Below are 24,531 nucleotides of genomic sequence, written 5' to 3' on the forward strand. Positions count from 1 at the left end.
TTTATTCCATGCTTCAGCAACTCTGAGCGTGAAAAAATGTTTCCGAAAGTCACGGGAGCTGTGTTGTTTTCTGACTTTGTAGGCATGTCCACGTGTGTTAGACACATGGAGATCAAAAAGGTGTTCAGTGTTGTTGTTGGTGAGGTGGTAAGTAGCTTGCTTTCCAACCACATGGTTCTGGGTTCAGTCCCACTGAGTGGCACCTTCGGCAAGTGTCTTCTACTATAGCCTCAGGCCGACCAAAGCCTTGTGAGTGGATTTGGTAGATGGAAACTGAAAGAAGCCCGTCGTATATATGTATATATATATGTGTGTGTGTGTGTATATGTTTGTGTGTCTGTGTTTGTCCCCTCAACATCGCTTGACAACCGATGCAGGTGTGTTTACGTATTCCGTAACTTAGCGGTTCGGCAAAAGGGACCGGTAGAATAAGGCGGTGCTCCAGCATGGCCACAGTCAAATGACTGAAACAAGTAAAAGAGTAAAGAGACAGAGAGAGAGAGAGTATAGAATAAGGTAGTTTTGGATACCCTATGCCTTAAAAATGTTGGGATGGTCATGGTTTGAACAGGTACTAAACAGCAACAAGAACAAGCATCTCCAAATATATGGAATCAACGGAACAGCCTGCTCGTGAAATTAACGTGTAAGTGGCTGAGCACTCCACAGACACGTGTACCCTTAACGTAGTTCTCGGGGATATTCAGCGTGACACAGAGAGTGACAAGGCCGGCCCCTTGAAATACAGGTACAACAGAAACAGGAAGTAAGAGTGAGAGAAAATTGTGGTGAAAGAGTACAGCAGGGATCACCACCATCCCCTGCCGGAGCCTCGTGGAGCTTTAGGTGTTTTCGCTCAATAAACACTCACAACGCCCGGTCTGGGAATCGAAACCGCGATCCTATGACCGTGAGTCCGCTGCCCTAACCACTGCGCCTCCACTTCTCCAAATATAAACCACTGCCTAGAGACAGAAATCTTTTGTTGCCAACACAGGTAAACAGGTGTGAACTATGTGTATTCAGGAGTCAAAAATAGATGATTTCATTCAAGAAATTTACTCCCCACCACCACCACCACCACCACCACCACCACTTAACGCTCCATGGAATTGAAAATACTGATGATATCTGAAGAGCATCGTTAAGGTTTTTACCTGTTAACAATCGTATGCAATGTTGCTTGACTGTGTCTGCAGACATCACCTGGCTACAAACCGCAGCAAACTTCACTAGTGCAACTAAACAGTCAGAACGACGACTGGGTAACGAACCAAACAACGGCTTGTTGTTGTGTTGCAAGCTTTGTTCTGAAAAAGAAAAACGGGGTGTTTTGTGAGACAAAAAATTCATTTCCACTCAAATGGGTGAAACACTCAAGAAAATAACAGAATATTATTAAGAAAATAACAGCATCAGTACCTATTACTTGAATTGTGTAGGCACAGGTATTCCAAACCATGATAGGAACACAAGGATTCTCACCATCAGGCTCCTTTGCTAATCCAAACTAAAAAAAATAAATAAAAAAGACAGTTTTGAATTATTTAAAATCTATATATATAAACGGCAAAATGTCTGTTTGTGTGTGTGTGTGTGTGTTCTTTATACAAATCCACAATTTTTCAGTTAGAGGGCTTGCACTTTCTATGGTCATTCAAAACCATCCAAGGGTGGTCGTGCACATCTTTACATTTCCCCAGTCACCCCGCAAAACCATTAAAAAATCAATAGAAGTGACTTTTTTGTGAATTTTCTACCTAAACCCCAATCAAAATGCCTGAAACTTGATACGCCAATTGAATGCCAGCTAGCTGTATGTGATTGGTCGGAGATTTGGACAGTACTCACATGTATGTGCACACGCATGCACTAGCACTATGACCCGGCGTTGCTGGGTCATAGTCCTAGTTATAATTAAAATATCATTAACATTTTAAAGTGTTTAGCTACAGGTAAGACCTCATCCAGTAGGTTGATTATGGTCAAAGGTATTCAAACACTAATAACAGTGCAGCTACTTAAAAGTGGTTGCTTGACCTATAAGGGTATTGAGCCAAAGCTTAAAATCTCATTCTAAAGACTTGAAAAAAAATTTTTTTAATTTAAATAAGATACAGGGTTTGAATAAAAGATGGAGTGATCATGGCTGGAATATCTTTGATAATAACTGTTACATCAGGGCTGACCTGAAGCTAAGCAACAGCAAAACCACTTCATACCACATCAACAGCACTTCCCACCACCACATTAATCATTTAAATTATCTAATATCATGAAAACTAAAAAAGACAGGTTGTCAGCAGAATTTGTCTGATGCCACCAGCACCACACTATATCGACCCTTTAGCATTCAGATTCTCCTGTCAAATGAAATGTGTATTTATTTACATTGCTTGGAATTAATCGTGGATTCATCATCATCGTTTAACATCCGCTTTCCATGCTAGCATGGGTTGGACGATTTGACTGAGGTTTGGCGAACCAAATGGCTGCACCAGACTCCAATCTTGATCTGGCAGAGTTTCTACAGCTGGATGCCTTTCCTAACGCCAACCACTCCGAGAGTGTAGTGGGTGCTTTTTACGTGCCACCGGCACGGATTATCTCGTATTTTTGAGATTTTGACGATCTGACTATTTTTAGAATGACATTGTAAGGTGGATGTGAGAGGAAAGTTCTGGCCCGTGTGAATCTAAAACAGATAGAATATTTTGGCTGGATGTGGCCAGTTTAAATGCTAAAGGGTTAAAGAGCTATAGTTAACTGTATGTCTGTCAACCTATATCCCCATCTATCTCTTGCCTCCATGAACTTTTTAAAGCCTATGAAAGTTTTGAGGAAAAAAATTATTTTTAGATTTAAGATTTTTTAAGAATATGTGAATTATTCTAGAAAAATATTTTGAGGGCTTTTTGAAGTTTATTAACCCTTTGAGCCCTGACCTCTTGAACCTTATTTTACCATATACCTGGCACTCCACTGGTTCTACAGTATAGAGGAAAATAAACCATCCACTAGTAAATTGGTGTTACGGGCTCAAAGGGGTTAACATTTAAAAGAATTTTTTCTTTAAGCAATTTTTGAGATTTCTTAAAAAAAAAAAAAAAAAAGATTTTCTAAAAAATTTTCCCCCTTTGTTCTCAGTTTGTCTTGTTCTTAACTTCTTTCAATTTTAATATATATCATCATCATCATTTAGCGTCCGTTTTCCATGCTAGCATGGGTTGGACGGTTCAACTGGGGTCTGTGAAGCCAGAAGGCTTCATCAGGCCCAGTCAGATTTGGCAGTGTTTCTACGGCTGGATGCCCTTCCTAACGCCAACCACTCCGTGAGTGTAGTGGGTGCTTTTTACGTGCCACCTGCACAGGTGCAGGTGGTGCGTAAAAGTATTTCATCTGCCTCTTTTACCTTTCCAATCTCTCCTGCCAATGGCATTACCCGCTTGTCTTACTACACTACAGCTAACTGTACTAGTCTACCTTTCTTGCAATATGCTATACTTTTACAAACAGGAAACTAAGTTGTGGAGAATAAAACATACTTTCAACCATCTACGTCATGATTTCTATGGTTGAAATTATAAAATTGAAATTCTTTGCCTAACATCGCCCTACATTAAGACAGAACTGTAGTTAATTGTCCAAGTCCGGTGTCGTCACCATTCACCATCAAGTCTATTATATTCCAGCCACCTCTGCTTTCTCATTCATCTTTTAATTAGTCATATGATGTCTAGGCTCATTCTAATTATTTAATTCAATTTAACATAGTCTCTAGTCTAGGGCTGATTCATTCATCTTTTAATTAATCCTTTTGTTACTATATTTGTAATTACAATATGTGTTGCAATTAAATTCTTAAATAATTGTAAATTTAGATTGGTTTCATAAAGCATCATCATCATCATCATCATCATTTAATGGCAGTCTTCCATGCTGGCATGGATCGGACAATTTGACAGGAGCTGGCAAAAGATGGAGGACTGAGTCAAGCTCAACTGTCTGTTTTGGTAAGAGAAGGATTCTTTGAGAGTGGGATGTATATAGTGCCAAGTGATGAGAGGTTAGAGTTGGCAGAGGGAGAGAAACAGGTGAATAGGTGTCTTGCTGCAAAAAAGATAGATGGGTACCCCAGTCAGAGGGAGAGAAAGAGAAAGTGATCAAGAATGAGAGAGTGAGAGAAAGAGGAAGGGTGAGCAAGAGAGATGGTGGCAACATGCCAGGGTATACTCTTAAGGTATGGCGTGAGAATATAAATATGCTGGTAAAGCATTGCTAAAGGTGTATGAACAGGAAGTTCACACGAATGCAGTGAGTGGTGAAAACTGTGTGTGTGTGTGTGTGTGTGTGTGTATATATATATAAAATATATATAGGACAAAGTAAGATAGGGGTTATGGGTGTAACCCACTAAGGGATAGCATTTATCCAATATACTGTTGGTAAAGTACCCAAATTCTTAATACATAAATGTTTTAATTGCAATGCAATTAAGTAATTTATTGTATTAAATTGGTGAAGGTAAAGAAATATTTTTACCGTAAATTCATAATACAAATAAGAAAATGGAGAAACAAATCTGGTTTGTTCATCAACTTACGGATATTATAATGTTGGATTAATCCAACATTATAATATCCGCAAGTTGATGAAGAAACTAAACTTGTTTCTCCATTTTCTTATTTGTATTATATATATACATATATATATATATAGTGGGGACAACAGGATAGCAATGATACAGTGAGCAGGGCAGTGAGGACAGAATTGGGCTGCAGGAGTGAAGAAGAAGAGCTAAAGAGATGTAGTTTGGTTTATTATGAAAAAATTATGTTACATGTGGGTGGAATAAGACAGCACTTCCAGAACTCAGTTTCACTGAGGTGGGTGGATCTCCTCATGAACCTCATATTGCCAGACATCTTGATATATTCTCATCTCCTCCGTGAGGCCCACCTTATTAATTTATTCAAGTGGTGTTTCAAAGAGAGATTCTTACATAAATCTACTTTGGAATTACTCTAACTATAGGTAAACAGAGATAAAACCTGTAAAATATAAAGTTATTTAAATTTTATTTAAATATTACCATATTAAAATGAGTTATTAACCAATATTATATTACATATCTAAGGTTGTGAGCTGGCAGAAAAGTTTACCACGCCGGGTGAAATGTTTAGCGGTATTTCGTCTGCTGCTATGTTCTGAGTTCAAATTCCGCCAAAGTCAACTTTGCTTTTCATCCTTTCGGGGTCGATTAAATAAGTACCAGTTACGCACTGGGGTAGATATAATCGACTTAATCCGTTTGTCTGTCCTTGTTTGTCCTCTCTGTGTTTAGCCCCTTGTGGGTAGTAAAGAAATAGGTATTTCTCTTGTTGCTACATTCTGAGTTCAAGTTCTACTGAGGTCAACTTTGCTTTTCATCCTTTTGGGGGGGTCAATAAATTAAGTACCAGTTGAATACTGGGGTCAATGTAATCGACTTAACCCCACACCACAAATTTCAAGCCTTGTGCTTATAGCAGAAAGGATTATATTTCATATCTACCTAAATGCTCACTATTATTATATTTACTGAAAAAGTGCTTAAACTTCATTCGGTCTTCCTTTGTTTACAAATTGTGTAACAATTAGCCTCTACCATTATTGTATGGGACACTGGGAATAAATGAAAATAAAAAGCCAATGGGTTGTGAGTCGCAGAAAAGACTGAGTTGGTTCCTTTGAAAAATTTTAGAAGAGAAATATTCTACAAAGTGTTTCGCTTCAACATCATTGTTTTTACGACTGCTGCCCAACACGAGAATTAAGACATCCAATTTGGCCCATGTATTTTATGCTAGACACATTTTTGAAAATTCACTGCAAAATCAGTATTTTGCTGCAAGATCACTATTTCTAAATGTGAAGCTTACATAATTTAAGAAAACAAAAAGATAGAATGTTATAGAAATACAAAAAAATTTAGAAAAAAAAAGATTGCCAAAAAATTTAGAGACCACAAAATTCATGGTGTGAGAAAATGCTAGAAAAACCAGGTTATCTTCAATGCAGTAACAAGATTTACGTCAATATTTTAATTTAACCCTTTCATTACTGTATTTATTTTGAGATTTTCTGTGTTTCTTTCAATTAATTTTAAATATAATAAAGAATTTAGTAACATAACTTAGTTATCATTAATCTAGCGTTAGGAACATAAATTGTGACTAAAGTTTGGTGAAAGATTTTAATTCAAAACTTATGAAAACAAGACATTTATAATAAAGAGCCAGAGCCAGTTTTAGCCGGGTTGGTACCAAAAAGGTTAAGAATTGTTTCTCTATTACATATTTTAACCCTTTTGTCCCCATATTTCTGTTGAGATGCTCTGTGTATCTTTCAATAACTTTAGATATAACAAAGAATTTAGTAAAATAACTTTGTTATCATTAAGCTAGTGTTAGGAACATAAATTGTGACTAAGGTTTGGTGAAAGATTTTAATTCAAAACTTATAAAAACAAGACATTTGTACTATAGAGCCAGAGGTGGTTTCAGCTGGGTTAGTAACGAAAGGGTTAAATATGAAAAAGTAAAACCCAAGCCTTTTTAGTATCTTATGACCATAAGCAGTTTAGTAATCAAAAGGATAAATTATATTGTTTGTAATCTAGATATAATTTATTCATTATTCTAATTAAACATTTTTAGTCTAATTGTAACTTTTTCATTCTTTTATGGTCTCTAGCATAGACTTTTTTTTTTTACAAATTAGATAAACGCATTACAATTCTTGTGTTAATAGTTCACATTTAAATACATAGTTTTGGTAGGCGAGAGCTTTATATACTTACAGTATATACATCTGTAGCAAACTTTTTCATCATTTCCCTCATACTCTCTGAAAAGTGGCCACTATAAAACAAAATAACTCTCATTAGGTATTAACATTACTGAATTCTCAAAGATGTGCTGAATTAATTTAGGTCTGTAGCAAATTATATATATAATGAAATTATTGTATACAGTGCTCAGGTGCAGCACAACTTGTCAAAAAAGTGCGTATAAAGCATATGCAGTAATGTAGAAATGTCTGGAAAGTGAACAGTGTATGAGTCAGATACATGCTTGTGCGTGTATGGAGGGGAGAAAATCAGGTGTAGTGTTGGCGAATCTCAGGAAGCATGGAAGTTTTGAAGGATGTAGTGCTTCGACAACCAACAACTGATGCCGGCAGTTTGTTCCATGCTTCAGCAACTCTTAGCGTGAAAAAATGTTTCTGAAAGTCATGGGAGCTGTGCTGTTTTCTGACTTTGTAAACATGTCCACGGGTGTTAGACAGATGGAGTTTGAAAAGGTGCTCAGAGTTATTGTTTGTAAGATGGTTAATAATTTTATGGGTGTCTGCCAAGTCAGCTGCCAGACGTCGGAGTTTCAATGTGTCCAAACCCAGGGAAGTAAGGCGTTCAGAATATGGCAAATGCCTGATGGAGGGTATTCTCTTGGTTGCACATTGCTGAACAGCTACCAGACGATTAATATCCTGGGCAAGATAGGGGTTCCAGTTATGATATAACTGAATAAGCCTCAGTATATTTCTGGTACTTATTTACTTGATTCCGGTTAATTTGAAATCTTAAGCATAAAAGCATGAGACTAAAATATCATGAGCAGAGACTAGTTTTTACATGTAACTACATTCTAAAAATAATTTATTATGTGAGAACATAGTGAAGTGCAATGCAGTTAAATGGATGAACTGCCAAGAAATGTCTTACCTATTGTCATCATAAACATAGTTCCATAACAGAGTGAAGTTCTTGGCAACACTTTCAGCCATTAGTTTTGTTATCGTGGAAATAGGACAGGGTTGGAACAGTAAGCTCTCATCTACAATGGGAAATATATAGAAGTTCTTGATAAACAATAGAATTACAGATAAAATACTACAAGTTTTATTTACAAGCAACACCTAGAAGAAGTAGTTCTGATTATAAACATTGGAAAGATGAAAACAACATACACCCAGGTAGGGTATGAATTCTGAATATAACTAAAACCAAATACAAGACATTTTGTTTGAGACTAACAATTCTTTTAGCCACCACCCTAAAATAAATGGAAATCATTAAGCATTTTAAAGATTTTTTATATAATGCCTGGCTGTAGTTTATTTATAGAGAAAATCTGATGAATGAATTAACTAAGATTTTCAGTATAAAACAAAAATATAACTGCCTGGCAATCAATATATATGTGGTTCAAATCCTCAAATCCTGTCAAAGGGCCTGTTTGCTTTTCACTGCCTGAAGTTTTTTATAATGTCTAGTAAAATATTAGTTGTGGAGTCAAATGAAAAGATATACAAAAATATTATAATATGGATTTCAAGGCTGAAGACATTAAAAAATATAAATAATATAAACAGAGTAAACAAGAACGAAATTTCTCAACCTTCAGACTCTTTATCAACAGCAGCTTTGACACTGGCTTGCACAGTTTTCTGGATGCCATCTAACCAATCATTGAAGCTGAGATCCACTGCCTTCTGTTGGTCACTGGAATACAGACCAAAGCAAAGATATGGGACTTATGTAAACAAACAGTAGCAATTAAAAAGGAAATATTCTATAATATTTTAAATAATCAAATATTAAAAAAAAAAACGTACATCAAATGGAAATTGTAGTTGTGATGCCTTTGCCGGTGGCACGTAAAAAGCACCAACTGATCGTGGCCACTGCCAGCCTCGCCTGGAATGTGTGCCGGTGGGATATAAAAAGCTGTAGAAACACTGCCAGATCAGACTGGAGCCTGGTGCAGCCTCCTGGCTTCCCAGACCCCGATCAAACCATCCAACCCATGCTAGCACGGAAAACGGACGTTAAACGATGATGATATATCATTAGTGAAAATAACTTTACTCTTATACCATTGGTGTACAACAAAATGGTTTTCCATTCTTTATCATTTTGTGCATCTTTAGCAAAGAACTCTATATTGGTAATAATGCCTCTGTGTGTTTGTAATGCAAAACTATTTGCTTAGATAACATAGGCACAGAATTTGCTAAATGACTCTCCTTATGCTTTGCCTTTGCACATGCAGAAATTAGTGAACAGTTCATAATAAGTACACATACCAAGGAGAAAAACTGTTGTCATTTATTTGCACTTCATCATTTAATGTCTGTTATACATACTGGCATGGGTTGGATAGTATGACCAGAAATAGCCAGCTGGGGGAGTTACACCACACTCCAGTTTGATTTGGCATAGTTTCTACAGCTGGATGCTCTTCCTAACACCAACCACTTTACAGAGTGTGCTGGGCGCTTTTACATGTCGCCGCTCGGGCGCTTTTAAGTGCCACCACGCGGGTGCTTTTATGTGTCACTGCCATGAGTGCTTTACACCACCAGAAGGATTGGTTTTAACCCTTCTGCTGCAGAATATGGGTCTTCTTGAGTATGACCAGGCACCAGGTATCTCAGTCCTTTGTAATCTAACACACTGTCTGATAAGATTCTTTGCCACTAGCCCCTCTTTTCCACTCTTTCCGAGCTTGTCTTTTCTCTTTTACAGTCCTGTCAGCGTCACTGTTCTACCACCATGTCACCCTTGGTCTGGCAGGGACTTTGCTCCAACCACAAATCTGGTCTGTTGCCCTTAGATTGTCCAATAAGATCATCCAGTTGTCCTCTGTCATATTTCTCTTGTATGAAATCAGAAGTTTAAATTACATCACACAATCTCTCTCTCTCTCGAAGCGACAGAGAGAAAGAAAAAAAAGGCCAAGTTTATAAACTAAACTACTAACAGCAACCAATAACCATTGTTAACTTACATGTCACATCCTGTAGCAACTGTCCTTAATGTGCTCAACGGTGGTAACATAGGAATCACAGTATTGCTAATTGCTCCACATAGGGGACACAAAAATTCTAACTTTTCAATGTTGTAACTACAGGTATTTCGGTATCTGAAGGGTCTGCGACGTTCTTTTGCTGCGATGGCATCAAAATATCTACAAGAGAAAGGAACAAACAACAGTAATTATATCTCTCTTTATAAGGGATTTAGAAAATAATTTACTAAATGGCTTTAAATTGTATCTGAAGCGATAAATTTGGGTTACAGGAAGAAGTGCAGAGTTATGTTCCTTGCTAAAGGGTACAACACGATGTTATATGATACCTTAATTCACTTTTAATTGGGACCCTTACAAGAGTTGCATTTGGCACGATTTTTGTTTACATTCGAATAAATTGTTTCTGCTACTGTGAGTTCAATCCTCAACTCAAACTGGCAGAAAAGGTCCCTAATTTTAGAGCAGGCCTAAACATATATGAATATGATTAAATGGTGCATGTAGAATAGAAACAGTGATGGCATGGTTAAATTTGAACTCTGGATCAAATTGCATAGATTTGTACCTTAACCATGTTCGTGCAAAAATATATATAAATATATTATGGAAACTGTCGAATATTTTAAAAGTGAATCACCTTTGCCAACAGTCAGCATGCATCACATGACCACAAGAGCTGGTGTGAGTTCCACAAAAAAGGTCTGAAGACATAAATAAGGGATCTTCATCTTCGTTGTTTATGTGTTTGCCTCTTGATTGAGATAAAACAGAAGACCTGAAATTTAGAAAATTACAACAATATAAACAAATATAAAACCAAAATTACAAAACAAAAAAATAACCAACAAAAAAAAAAAACTAAGTATGGTTAAGTATTTTAATATTCCACAATTATTTCAAAAATGATTCTCAATTATTTGATATATAAAAAAGAAACAAATTAATTAAATTAATGACAACCTCAGTGATATAGTATGCATTAACCTATGTGAAAGCCCCAATCTGTTCAAATTTAGTGCCCTTAGATGTTACAAGATCAAATGTACAGTACAGTCTAACATTTAAACCTGGGGTCAGTATTTTCTTGATCTTTTTTCATAACATCCAAGTATAATGCTACCCTCTGATTTTCGCTGTTGTTTTATATTAGACCTCTTATATTATCATACATGGGTAAATATGGCTGTTACTTCATGAGAATTTCTAGATAATGAAGTTATTAACCGAGGGAGATTTTTATTATAAAAATTAGTACAGACGTACACTTACCTTTGTACAAGGGCTGAAAGAACCATTACACGTGCATTGTAAGAAATCTCTTGGTCTTCTTGACACAGAATACACACAGCTTTAATGGGGACTACATTGTTGGTGCTAGTTTGTCCACAACCCAATGCAACAGGGAAAGGAGTAGATGTAAGTTCACTGGAAGAACAAAAAACACTGTACCCAATAAATTAAAAAAATTAAAACAACAACTGAATGTACAAAACTACTTAGAGAGATAATAAATCTCTGAGCGAGGTATAAACAGTGGCTGCACAACATCGTGAAGTATATTTGCCACTTAAATGTGGCTAACCCTTAAGGGTGGATGCATCCACCCTTAAGGGTTAGCCACATTTAAGTGGCAAATATACTTCACGATACTTAGAGAGACTCTTTCACCAATTTCTACCAAATGGACTAAATCTATTTTTAGTGTCTGCTTGATTGGTAGTCTTGTAATTCATCAATTAATTATAACATTTTCAAATGGTCTATTCACTGAATTAATAATCTTGAAAGATTAATTATTATTAAACATTCGTGTTGTAGAATATCACAAGTTTTACATACTTCCTGTATCTTGTGACTTAACTGCACAAGGAGTTTGATGCAGGGAGCCTGGTTATGCATCTGAATATGGCTTCTAGTAGAACCATGTATGACTTCGGCATTATTTGGATGCACAAATTCTTACAGGTGCTTATATTTGTCGCCGCACAGGTGCTTTTACGTGCCACCACGAGTGCTTTTACGTGTCGCCACATGAGCGCTTTTACGTATCACCACATGAGCGCTTTTACGTGTCGTCGCATGGGCACTTTACACAACTACAAGGATAAGTGTTAACACTTCTGCTACGGGGTACAGGTCTTCTTGAGTACAGCCAGGTACCCTATCTTGATCCTTTCTCATCTCACTTGAAAGGTTCAGCTTCCTGAGGTCGTGCTTCAGTACTTCATCCCAGGTCTTTCTGGGTCTCACACTTTGAGAGATTGGCACCTTTTTTTATGGAGCTTTCAGCATCCCTAAGTAAATAATTACTACCCCAAAGGTAATAACTAATAAAGTTGCCCTCCAACAGCAGAACACAAAGCATCAAGCTAGCTAATATAACTATACCCAACACTACACCACCTCCACTATTGTACAAGTGTAAAAATAACAAAACCGAACCTCAAATCCATGTCTGACCAAGCTGAGGTCAGGCCGGATGTGGCCATCTCACAGAGAGTAGGATTGTCTTGAATAAAGCTTCGTTGCATTGCAGACAGCTGTGACATAATCCGTTGCCGCCGTTTAGCCGCCAACTCGGCCTTCTTCTTCTTCTCCTGCTCTCTTTTAACATCGTAAGTACTGCTCAGATTGTTTATACTGGAAATACTTTCAAATTCATTCTCCATTTTCCTCACAGCAGAAAATTTCTGCAAAAAAATTGAATAAACAAAGGATTCAGTTACCTGTCAGTTTACAACTCACAAGTAGTTAGAACAGAAGCATATATTGCAGGTTACAGGTTTTAGTCAACTGATAAGATCCCAATATTTTATTGGTCTTAAAACAGCGAAGTAGATCTAAGTGAGATTTGATCACAGAACCTAAACAAAATACTACAAGGTATTTTCATCCAGTATTTTACAGAGTTTATCGTTTGCCTAATGTACAATAAATATTTTGTTCCTCCAGGTTCAAAGCCTTATACAATTTAATCATTCAATTTTAAGAATTAAAGTAAACTTGTAAATATTTAGCAGAAGAATACATATTAATATGTATACAGATATATTAGTCTTTAATACTTTTGCCACTATATACTTCAAGTTTGAAAAAAAATTTGGAAGGATTTAAGTAAAATACCAAAATTTTTCATTTATTGGTGTATTAATCTGATGTTAGTGATGTAACTAAAAAAAACAATCACATATATTCATCATCATCATCAACGTTTAAATTCTGTTTTCCATGCTGGCATGGATTGGATGGTTTGACTGCGGCCAGGAGAGCCAGCGGCTGCACCAGGCTCCAATCTGATCTGGCAATGTTTCTACAGATGGATGCCTTTCCTAATGCTAACCACTCCAAGAGTGTAGTGGGTGCTTTTTACGCGCTGGATACTCTTCCTGGCACAGGAGCCAGTCAGCCGGGCCTGGCATCAATCACTTCGGATAGTGCTTTTTACATACCACCAGCACAAGATTTTGTATTGGTTTTATAAAATACAAAAAAGAGATGGTCTTATATGGGTTGGTATCAAAAAGGTTCAAAAGGTTTAAACTATTAATCCTTAACAGAAAAAAGTTGGCTCATTTCAGGAAGAAATGTTTTAATATCATGTCAATTTCTTCTAGCAGGTAAAAATTAGAACTGTTATTCTACTCACATTAAGAACCCATTTGAGGAGCTTGCTCTGATATTCATGAGTAAGATTCTCACTGCCAACAACACTATGTAATAACTTGAGAATATTCTGACCATCTGCAATAAAAATAAAAGACTTTATTAAAAATACTGCAACTAGAAGAATCGGAGGGGGGAAAAAATGTAATTACTATATTAGCAGAGGCATAAAAGCTACGTCTGGTTTAACCAGCTTACACACACACACACACACACACACACACGCAAATTTCTCGTTACATCACAAAAAATAAAAACAAATTTGGAATACCTTTTGTAGCTTTCGCAAGAAACTCAAAAGGCTCGTTGTTTTCATAGGCTGCCTTCTGTTCATGGAGAGCCAGTCCAATTAGATGCATTACCTGAGTAAAAATTGATAGCAAAAATGTATAACAACAGTAAAAAAAGAAATAGCAGATAAGGGGTAAAAATAAAGCTTGACAATGCAAAATGATATATCGTTAATAAGGGTCAACAGGAAAATCTCTACATAATCGTATGATTTGCCAAATACATTAGCCAAAGTTTTCTCAAATCATACCATAACATCTTAAAAATAGTATATGTTGAATAATGTAGTCTTACATGCACTATCTGAATTAAAAGGTGAGATAGTTACAACCAGAATATTTATGCCAGGTAACTGTGCCGCCACTGCCATCATCATAATAATCTAAAATTTGCTTTCCATGCTAGCATGGGTTGGATGGTTGGACAGGAGCTGGTAAAGCCAGGGTGTCATTGTCTGTTTTGACATGGTTTCTATGGTTCAATGTCCTCCCTAATACCAACCACTTTAGAGTGTATGGGGTACTTCTTACGTGACGCCATCACCAGGTGCTTCTTACGTGACACCATCAGCAGGTGCTTCTTACGTGACACCATCAGCAGGTGCTTCTTACGTGACACCATGAGCAGGTGCTTCTTACGTGACGCCATCAGCAGGTGCTTCTTACGTGACACCATCACCAGGTGCTTCTTACGTGACACCATCAGCAGGTGCTTCTTACGTGACACCATCAGCAGGTGCTTCTTACGTGACACCATCACCAGGTGCTTCTTACGTGACACCATCACCAGGTGCTTCTTACGTGACACCATCAGCAGGTGCTTCTTACGTGACACCATCAGCAGGTGCTTCTTACGTGACACCATCAGCAGGTGCTTCTTACGTGACGCCATCAGCAGGTGCTTCTTACGTGACACCATCAGCAGGTGCTTCTTACGTGACACCATCAGCAGGTGCTTCTTACGTGACACCATCAGCAGGTGCTTCTTACGTGACACCATCACCAGGTGCTTCTTACGTGACACCATCAGCAGGTGCTTCTTACGTGACACCATCAGCAGGTGCTTCTTACGTGACACCATCAGCAGGTGCTTCTTACGTGACACCATCAGCAGGTGCTCTTACGTGACACATCAGCAGGTGCTTCTTACGTGACACCATCAGCAGGTGCTTCTTACGTGACACCATCACCAGGTGCTTCTTACGTGACACCATCAGCAGGTCTTCTTACGTGACACCATCAGTAGGTGCTTCTTACGTGACACCATCAGCAGGTGCTTCTTACGTGACACCATCAGCAGGTGCTTCTTACGTGACACCATCAGCAGGTGCTTCTTACGTGACGCATCAGCAGGTGCTTCTTACGTGACACCATCAGCAGGTGCTTCTTACGTGACGCCATCAGCAGCAGGTGCTTCTTACGTGACACCATCACCAGGTGCTTCTTACGTGACACCATCAGCAGGTGCTTCTTACGTGACACCATCAGCAGGTGCTTCTTACGTGACACATCAGCAGGTGCTTCTTACGTGACACCATCACCAGGTGCTTCTTACGTGACACACCATCAGCAGGTGCTTCTTACGTGACACCATCAGCAGGTGCTTCTTACGTGACACCATCACCAGGTGCTTCTTACGTGACACCATAGCAGGTGCTTCTTACGTGACACCATCACCAGGTGCTTCTTACGTGACACCATCAGCAGGTGCTTCTTACGTGACACCATCAGCAGGTGCTTCTTACGTGACACCATAAGCAGGTGCTTCTTACGTGACACCATCAGCAGGTGCTTCTTACGTGACACCATCAGCAGGTGCTTCTTACGTGACACCATAAGCAGGTGCTTCTTACGTGACACCATCACCAGGTGCTTCTTACGTGACACCATCACCAGGTGCTTCTTACGTGACACCATAAGCAGGTGCTTCTTACGTGACACCATCAGCAGGTGCTTCTTACGTGACACCATCAGCAGGTGCTTCTTACGTGACACCATCACCAGGTGCTTCTTACGTGACACCATCAGCAGGTGCTTCTTACGTGACACCATCAGCAGGTGCTTCTTACGTGACACCATCACCAGGTGCTTCTTACGTGACACCATAAGCAGGTGCTTCTTACGTGACACCATCAGCAGGTGCTTCTTACGTGACACCATAAGCAGGTGCTTCTTACGTGACACCATCAGCAGGTGCTTCTTACGTGACCCATCAGCAGGTGCTTCTTACGTGACACCATCACAGGTGCTTCTTACGTGACACCATCAGCAGGTGCTTCTACGTGACACCATCAGCAGGTGCTTCTTACGTGACACCATAAGCAGGTGCTTCTTACGTGACACCATCACCAGGTGCTTCTTACGTGACACCATAAGCAGGTGCTTCTTACGTGACACCATCACCAGGTGCTTCTTACGTGACACCATCACCAGGTGCTTCTTACGTGACACCATCAGCAGGTGCTTCTTACGTGACACCATCAGCAGGTGCTTCTTACGTGACACCATCACCAGGTGCTTCTTACGTGACACCATCAGTAGGTGCTTCTTACGTGACACCATCACCAGGTGCTTCTTACGTGACACCGTCACCAGGTGCTTTTCACGTGACACCATCACCAGGTGCTTTTCACGTGACACCATCACAGGTGCTTTTTATGTGCCTCATATATAAACAATTGTGTTCTTAATCAACAACCTCATATCCATTGCTGACATTTACATAAACGGCAATGTTAAATAATAATACATACCCTTTCAAATTGAGTCTCGGACCATGATCTGGAGCGTTCAGCAGCTGTTCGAGACAGTACAATTGTCATTATATGGATCATTACATCACAACTCAATACATTCCGTACTCCAGCGAATAATTTACAGAACCGAGGAGGGGCTGGTGGTGGCAGAGCTGTTGAGAGAAGGTAAAACAAGATGAGTTGGCAGATTCCTTTACATGAAAGTTCATACAAACACAGTTCATTCTAAAACTAAGCTATCACTATTAATTTCTTTCACTGACTTAAAACAGCATGTTTTGGAGAAGAGTACAGTTGGTTACATCAACCCAAGTACTTGACTGGTACTTTATTTTATCAACCCTGAAAGGATAAAAGGCAAGGTAGAACCAAATAGGATTTACCTCGATCTTCTCCGGCTTGCTTCTTTTTCTTCATTTGGCTTTCTTCAGACTGCAAGAAATATATAAAGATTATTATCAAGATGTCCATCAATATTGTTGAGAAGGTTGACTAAGACTTCAGACAGTGTTTGTTCTACAGCAAGTATTATATTGATGTCAGTGATAATAAAATAAATGATAATGCTTAGTATTAAAAAAACTGATTGTCAAAGTAGTTGAGTGGCTATGTGATAAGTAGCTTGCTTATCAACCACATGGTTCTGGGTTCAATCCCACTGCGTGACACCTTGGGCAAGTGTCTTCTACTATAGCCTAGGGCCGACCAAAGCCTTGTGAGTGGATTTGGTAGACGGAAACTGAAAGAAACCCATTGTTTATATGTGTGTGTGTGTCTGTGTTTGTCCCCCCCCAACATTGCTTGACAACCGATGCTGATGTCGTTACGTCCCCGTAACTTAGCGGTTCGGCAAAAGAGACCGATAGAATAAGCATTAAGCTTACAAAGAATAAGTCCTGGGGTCAATTTGCTCGACTAAAGGCAGTGCTCCAGCATGGCCACAGTCAAATGACTGAAACAAGTAAAAGAGTAAAATAAATTTTCAACATGTTGAACAACTTAAATGACAAATGCTGAGGTCAGGTTTTTGTTATTTGTAGACAAAAGACAAATCAATTTCCTGAGAGGATCTCAGTATATTTCACATAAGAATTACAGATAACCTGTTTTAGTATTGTTTAACAGTCAGGCGAAATGAAGCCATAGAATTAAATGAACAGACAAAATACACAACTATGCATCTTTAATACATTTGAACTTCAGTTAATGCCCTAGCCATCTGTAATATAGAATTCAGTGTGTTTCCAGAGACATAAAGTCTGATGCAGACTAGCAACATATCCACCTGGTAACAATCTCACTATGCTGTAATTATACATTTATAATCGTTTTAACCCTTTCATGATCATGCTTCTAATGAAATTAACTCCTTATGGGCTTGAAGTGATTTTATAGAATAATTAAGAATTTTAAGGTATTTAGCAAAATAACATTGCCCATTATTAATCAGATGTTGGAACATAACAAAAGGTTCTAACATAAAATTATAACGGGTTTAAATTTAAATAAATACATTTTAAAAGGAATTTGTATCATAGAATCAGAGAAGGTCTCATTTGAGTTGATGTCAAAAGGGTTAAAGCCTCCTATGTTTTAGTACAGAGGGAGATAAAAGTGAAGGCACATGGCCTAGTGGTTAGAGCAGCAGACTCGCGGTCGAGGGATCGCGGGTTCGAATCTCAGACTGGACGATGTGTGTGTTTATGAGCGAAACACCTAAGCTCCACACGGCTCTGGCAGAAGGTAATGGCAAAACATCTGCTGACTCTTTCTCCACAACTTTCTCTCACTCTTTCCTCCTGCAGCTCACCTGAGATAGACTGGCGTCCCGTCCAGGTGGGGAACCTATACGCCAAGAAACTGGGAAACCGGCCCTTATGAGCCAGGCATGGCTCGAGAAGGAACAAACAAAAAAAAAAAGAGGGAGCTAAACCCTTCATTCTTGTAACAGAGATCTGTAAACAGAAGCAATCTGGCATTTGGGTTCTGAGATTGCGCTGTGGACAGCTGAACTACGACTTTACACACGAGTTGGAAGACTGAACAAAATAGAAACAATAAGCGGTTTGGTACTTCTAAAATACAATGAATGAGTATACATAACACTTACTTTAGATTGCTCTGACCTGCTATAGTGATAGAAATAGGGATTGTATTGCTCACAATACTCTGGTTTTAGCTCATAGTGTCCTTTGCCTCCAACTTGACTTTTCCTGAAATGATGGAAACATTTCAATTAAAAAAAAAACATACTTACAAATTCAATATCAAGGTCTATACATTGCCTTATGCTAGCTTAAGTTAGATAGATGTATCTATTTCTTTACAACCCACAAGGGGCTAAACACAGAGGGGACAAACAAGGACAGACAAACGGATTAAGTCGATTACATCGACCCCAGTGTGTAACTGGTACTGAATTTATCGACCCCGAAAGGATGAAAGGCAAAGTCAACCTCGGCAGAATTTGAACTCAGAAAGCAGCGCCAGACGAACTACCGCAAAGCATTTCACCTGGCGTGCTAACGTTTCTGCCAGCTCGCCGCCTTAAATAGTTAGAAAGATGTATCGTGCAAGCTCTCATTGTTCAGCTCTGCACTGACAACTCATCACAATTTTCATTGAAAATCAATATCAGAGCAGTTATTTCTCCAACACACTTTGGTAAATGCCTGAAGTCCAGGTGCTCCCTCAGCTCACATGTGCTCCACCATTCATGCAGGTAAGCAATACACATACAAACAATCATCCTTGCCTCAAATTATCTCACTACATGCAATGACAATATCACACTTATTCCAGAGAGACAGACAGAGAAAATGTTGTTGTCCCCTCTATGTTTAGCCTCTTGTGGGCAATAAAGAAATAAGAAAGAGATAATGTTGTTGTTGTTAACTTCTTCTACTCCTTCTTTACTCTAATTACAATAATTCTACTACAATCACCACCAGCACTAATTAGATAACCACATGGTTCCAGGTTCAGTCCCACTGCATGGCACCTTGGGCAAGTGTCTTCTACTATAGCCTTGGGCTGACCAAAGCCTTGTGAATGGATTTGGTAGACGTAAACTGAAAGAAGCCCATCACATATATGTATATGTGTGTATATACATATATGTATGTTTGTGAGTTTGTGTTCGCCCCCACCCCCAACATTGCTTGACAACTGATGCTGGTGTGTTTGCACCCTCATAACTTAGCAGTTCGGCAAAAGAGATCGATAGAATAAGTACTAGGCTTCCAAAGAATAAGTCCTGGGGTTGATTTGCTCGACTAAAGGCGGTGCTCCAGCACGGCCACAGTCAAATGACTGAAACAAATAAAAGGGTAACTGAAAGAAAAACTAGGGGTGACACGATTAACTAAAACCCTTGAAAGTGGTACCCCCAACATAACTGAAACTAGTAAAAAAGTATTTAGTAAATAATGTCAAAAGGATCCCTAAAGTGTAGCCTGAGATGGGGACAAAAACGAAACAATTACATTTCAGTATGAGATTAGGCAACACAAAATAAAAGATGAAACAAATATCTTACTTAAAATTTGCAACTTCATTCACCACAAGTTCAATTCCAGTCTCATGGTTCCACTGAAATAATTATTATCATAATTAATAATCTGCATAAGTTAGTAAAATTAAGCAAAGAAATTATAGATCTGTAGTAGAAAATGATGTTTGGCAGTTTGAACCAGACCTGCCTCAACTACTGTTAAACTTAAGTGCCAAAGCCCCCGACAACCCATATTAGACCTACCTTTGCCATTGTCCCAGTCATTCATGTTAGGTTCACAAAGTTATTTCGGCAGAAACAGGTTTAGCAGGTCTTTAAAAAATTCAATTTCTTCACAGTTTAACTTTCAAATGAAAATACTATTATCAACTATGACGTTACAAATGACAAACATTTTTAGAGTTGAAAATTTTATTTATTCCACAAGTTTTTGAACTAGAAATTTTTTTTTTTTTTAAAAAAGGTGACCTGGATTATTAGAGTCAGACTAGGAAATGTTAAACAGTTTCTGTAGATATTACACTGCTTTTGTAGTATAGGTTAATAAATAAAGGTTGCACTTACATCTTCGGGTAGGGCTTTTACAAGTTCACTGTGTGCCATTGGAGTAATGCACAACTGGTGGATAATTTCCCTCTTGACAACATCTTTGTGGGTTACTTGACCCACACCGACTGTGTAACGTTCACCTAAAAAAAAAAAAGGGGGGGAGGGATCAAACAATAGTTTACATTAAGCCCAATATATTTTTTAAACATTGGCCTAGTGGTTAGGGCAGCGGACTCGCAGTTGAGGGGTTGCGGGTTTGAATCTCAGACTGAGCGATGTGTGTGTTTATGAGTGAAGCACCTAAGCCCCACGCAGCTCCCGCAGAAGGTGATGGTGAGCTTCTGCTGACTCTTTCGCCACAACTTTTTCTCACTCTTTCCTCCTGCATCTTGCAGGTCACCTGCAACGGACAAGCGTCCCGTCCAGGTGAGGAACCTATCATCGTTTAACATCCATTCTCCATGCTAGCATGGGTTGGACGGTTCGACCGGGGATCTGGGAAGCCAGAAGGCTGCACCAGGCTCCAGTCTGATCTGGCAGTGTTTCTACAGCTGGATGCCCTTCCTAACGCCAACCACTCTGTGAGTGTAGTGGGTGCTTTTTACGCGCCACCTGCACAGGTGCCAGGCGAGGCTGGCAAGAGCCACGATCGGATTGGTGCATTTTACATGCCACCAGCATGGAAGCCAGTCAAGGCGGTGCTGGCATCGGCCAAGGAAACCGGCCCTATGAGCCAGGCATGGCTTAAGAAGGAACAAACATGCTAACCTGTGCCCCAATAGTTCTGGAGGTTTCTAATAGCCAAATTATAAAGTTCTTAAACTGACAAACACAGGAAACTGATGTAACTATATCTCAGATTAAAACAATGGTTATAGACAAAATTTGAACTATCAGTTTGGAACCTTAAGCCCATCTCAAAACTCCAATTAAATAAATTGTAATCGAGCAGGTTAAAAATTAACTTTCTTGAAGTGAGGAGAGAGAGAAAGCAGCTGGGCATGAAATGGTATCAGTTAATGCCTACAGGTATAAAGTGATACACAAGAATGACACCTGTTGGAAGAAAACCAGTTGAATACTGAGAACAAAGTAATTATGGTAGAGCAAAATCTAAGGTGTAGGAATAAGTAGTGAGGTTATGTCTGGGTCTCAGAGGTGAGATGAACAGTGTGAAATGGTGTGGCTGTATGTTGTTACATAGACTAGTGCAATATATGTATAAAAAAAAGCATTATGATGAACTAATAAGGAGGTGGTCGAAAAAGCCAGCTTCTATATATGGCTGAAGCGAGAAGACCAAAAATGGCTTGAAAGTCATAACATGCCGGCGGAAAATAACATCACTGAATTAGCTTCGCTGACTGACAGCTAAGACTATGCGCCTTCATCGGTCAGTTAAAGTTGAGACAGTGTCACGTGACAACTTGCTGGGGCTGCCTGCTGGAGCCTAGCAGCAGGTATTTAAAGGGAAAAAGATTTGACAAGTTAGTCAGTCACTCGCTGACGCTACATCGAAAAGGCCAGGGAACAGAAGAAAGAAGAAGAAATGCACCCAACACTAGAGCTGAAGACACCTCCGAAACAGGGGCCCCGCCACGTCAAAACGGTTGAGGAGTAGGGGCCGAAACTGGACGTGGTTCCTCCTGATGATGTCTTGAGCTAACTGGATCTTATAAAGGAGCTGTTGTGATTGCAGACCACGAAACACAGTTGAAATTCCTCAGATGATCTTGCCAAAATGATTACAAATATGAAGAGGTCATATAATTACCTAAAATTATAATTAAAAGGTTCAGAAACTCCTCAGCAAGCACACTGGTTTGTCTGACAGAATCTTCTTGGCCACCTGGATCATCGTAAGTAGACCTAGGATAAAATAGAAGCTAATTACAGAAAAGACAATTGTAATAATTATAATATGGACACATCAAATATCGGGTGTAGTTAAGTTAAAAATAAACTTCATCAACAAGAAAAAAAATAACAAAATGAAATTAATAGAGAGTCACTTACTTGACCCAAGCAAGTAAACCATATTTGTTCAACAAGTGAATGAGAAACTCATCAGGATTTAAAAGAGAAGCACCAATCTAGCAAAGTAAACAAAGAAAATTCTGTTACAAAACACTCAAAACAACAAAATCACAATTTTGGGTTGTGGAATAAAAGTGATTTATCATCAATGCATATATAGTATTCTAGAGTAGAATGTGCAGGTGTTATGCAAATAAATACAGCATAGTAGGTAAAAAGTGTTCCTGGGGTGATCATAAAGGAATTTAACATTTGGAGTAAAGTGGTTTGATTAGATTTTAATATAATAATAATAATAATAATATAATAATGTATATTATTGTATACAGTGCTCAGGTGTACCACAACTTGTCAAAAGTGCGTGTAAAGCATATGCAGTAATGTACAAATGTCTGGAAAGTGAACAGTGTATGAGTCAGATACATGCTTGCGTGTGTATGGAGAGGAGAAAATCAGGTGTAGTGTTGGCGAATCTCAGGAAGCATGGAAGTTTTGAAGGATGCAGTGCTCCGACAACTAACAACTGATGCCAACAGTTTGTTCCATGCTTCAGCAACTCTTAGTGTGAAAAAATGTTTCTGAAAGTCATGGGAGCTGTGGTAAACATGTCCACGGGTGTTAGACAGGTGGAGTTTGAAAAGGTACTCAGAGTTATTGTTTGTAAGATGGTTAATAATTTTATGGGTGTCTGCCAAGTCAGCTGCCAGACGTCGGAGTTTCAATGTATCCATGCCCAGGGAAGTAAGGCGTTCAGAATATGGCAACATGAAGTAGGTTATATCTAGGTCTCAGCAATAAAATAACTAGGATTGAGTATGGCTGTCTGTTGTACAGCAGACCAATTCAATGTATGCCAATATATAAAAAAAAAAACAAGTGTTAAATCTGATAGTGGTGGTGATATTTCCAATCTCATTAGAAACAGGACTGAGCTTCATAGATGAGACAAGACAGAATTGAGTTACATAGAAAGATACCACATGCAGTGGAGGTTACACATGGATGTTATACCAATATTATAGATGATGATGAGGGTGGAATATCCTGGCATGTAAAACTCAATCCAAGCAGCAACTTTATTGAATACACAGGACAGAACAAAACTTCCCACTTACAGGGAACATTAAGTATTATAATATAATATAATGAAATTATTGTATACAGTGCTCAGGTGCACCACTAACATCTAGTGGGAACCTAGAATTTCAAACATCACAAAACAGTAGAAACTAAAACAAACACAATCATAACAGATACCTGTGCATGTTCTCTACTAATATGTGAAATATTTAGTGAGCTAACACAATCAAAATGTCGTAAAACTTCCAAACAACAGTCAGCAACATCTACTCGCATGTGTCAGTGAGTCCTGACCTTTTAAAGTAGATCAATAAACCTTCACTAATTATCACTAATGGAACTGATAGTCATATCTACAGAAAACAAGTTTAAAGGAACACACAGAAGATGAACTATACCTGTAACATAACAATATCTTTATCATACATTTCTACACGGCATCTTACATTGTTATAAAAGAAGATCTGAAAGAGAAACAAAAAGAGAAGGTTACATCAAAAGAGAAAATTAATAACATACAAAATATTTATTTATTGCCCACAAGGGGCTAAACATAGAGGGGACAAACAAGGACAGACAAGGGGATTAAGTCGATTACATCGACTCCAGTGCGTAACTGGTACTTATTTTATTGACCCTGAAAGGATGAAAGGCAAAGTCGACCTCGGCGGAGTTTGAACTCAGAACGTAACGGCAGATGAAATACTAAGTATTTCGCCCGGCGTGCTAACGATTCTGCCAGCTCACCACCTTTAACATACAAAATATTATACATAATAAATATC

The 24,531-nt window shown here is 38.6% G+C and overlaps 1 protein-coding gene across 4 annotated transcripts in view; it reads right to left on the reverse strand.

Annotated features, from left to right (window-relative positions):
• Positions 1 to 24,531, reverse strand: part of LOC115217033 (E3 ubiquitin-protein ligase UBR2) — a 118,413-nt gene that overhangs the window by 12,785 nt on the left and 81,097 nt on the right. For 3 of the 4 annotated variants that reach the window (XM_036507100.1, XM_036507099.1, XM_036507098.1), the window contains exons 21-39: positions 24,145 to 24,210; positions 22,646 to 22,722; positions 22,404 to 22,498; positions 20,645 to 20,769; positions 20,105 to 20,157; positions 18,677 to 18,779; positions 16,950 to 16,998; positions 16,564 to 16,718; positions 13,792 to 13,882; positions 13,504 to 13,598; positions 12,300 to 12,547; positions 11,127 to 11,300; positions 10,495 to 10,632; positions 9,834 to 10,013; positions 8,442 to 8,545; positions 7,766 to 7,877; positions 6,842 to 6,902; positions 1,423 to 1,510; positions 1,158 to 1,310 (exon numbers count right to left, since the gene is read on the reverse strand). In XM_036507100.1, the coding sequence (XP_036362993.1) occupies positions 1,158 to 1,310; positions 1,423 to 1,510; positions 6,842 to 6,902; positions 7,766 to 7,877; positions 8,442 to 8,545; positions 9,834 to 10,013; positions 10,495 to 10,632; positions 11,127 to 11,300; positions 12,300 to 12,547; positions 13,504 to 13,598; positions 13,792 to 13,882; positions 16,564 to 16,718; positions 16,950 to 16,998; positions 18,677 to 18,779; positions 20,105 to 20,157; positions 20,645 to 20,769; positions 22,404 to 22,498; positions 22,646 to 22,722; positions 24,145 to 24,210 (2,167 nt within the window). The remainder of the gene's footprint in view (positions 1 to 1,157; positions 1,311 to 1,422; positions 1,511 to 6,841; positions 6,903 to 7,765; positions 7,878 to 8,441; positions 8,546 to 9,833; positions 10,014 to 10,494; positions 10,633 to 11,126; positions 11,301 to 12,299; positions 12,548 to 13,503; positions 13,599 to 13,791; positions 13,883 to 16,563; positions 16,719 to 16,949; positions 16,999 to 18,676; positions 18,780 to 20,104; positions 20,158 to 20,644; positions 20,770 to 22,403; positions 22,499 to 22,645; positions 22,723 to 24,144; positions 24,211 to 24,531) is intronic. The other variant, XM_029786585.2, reaches the window with a different exon arrangement.

This window comes from Octopus sinensis, linkage group LG11 (genome assembly GCF_006345805.1).
Source record: "Octopus sinensis linkage group LG11, ASM634580v1, whole genome shotgun sequence".
NCBI classification, from domain to species: Eukaryota; Metazoa; Mollusca; class Cephalopoda; order Octopoda; family Octopodidae; genus Octopus; species Octopus sinensis.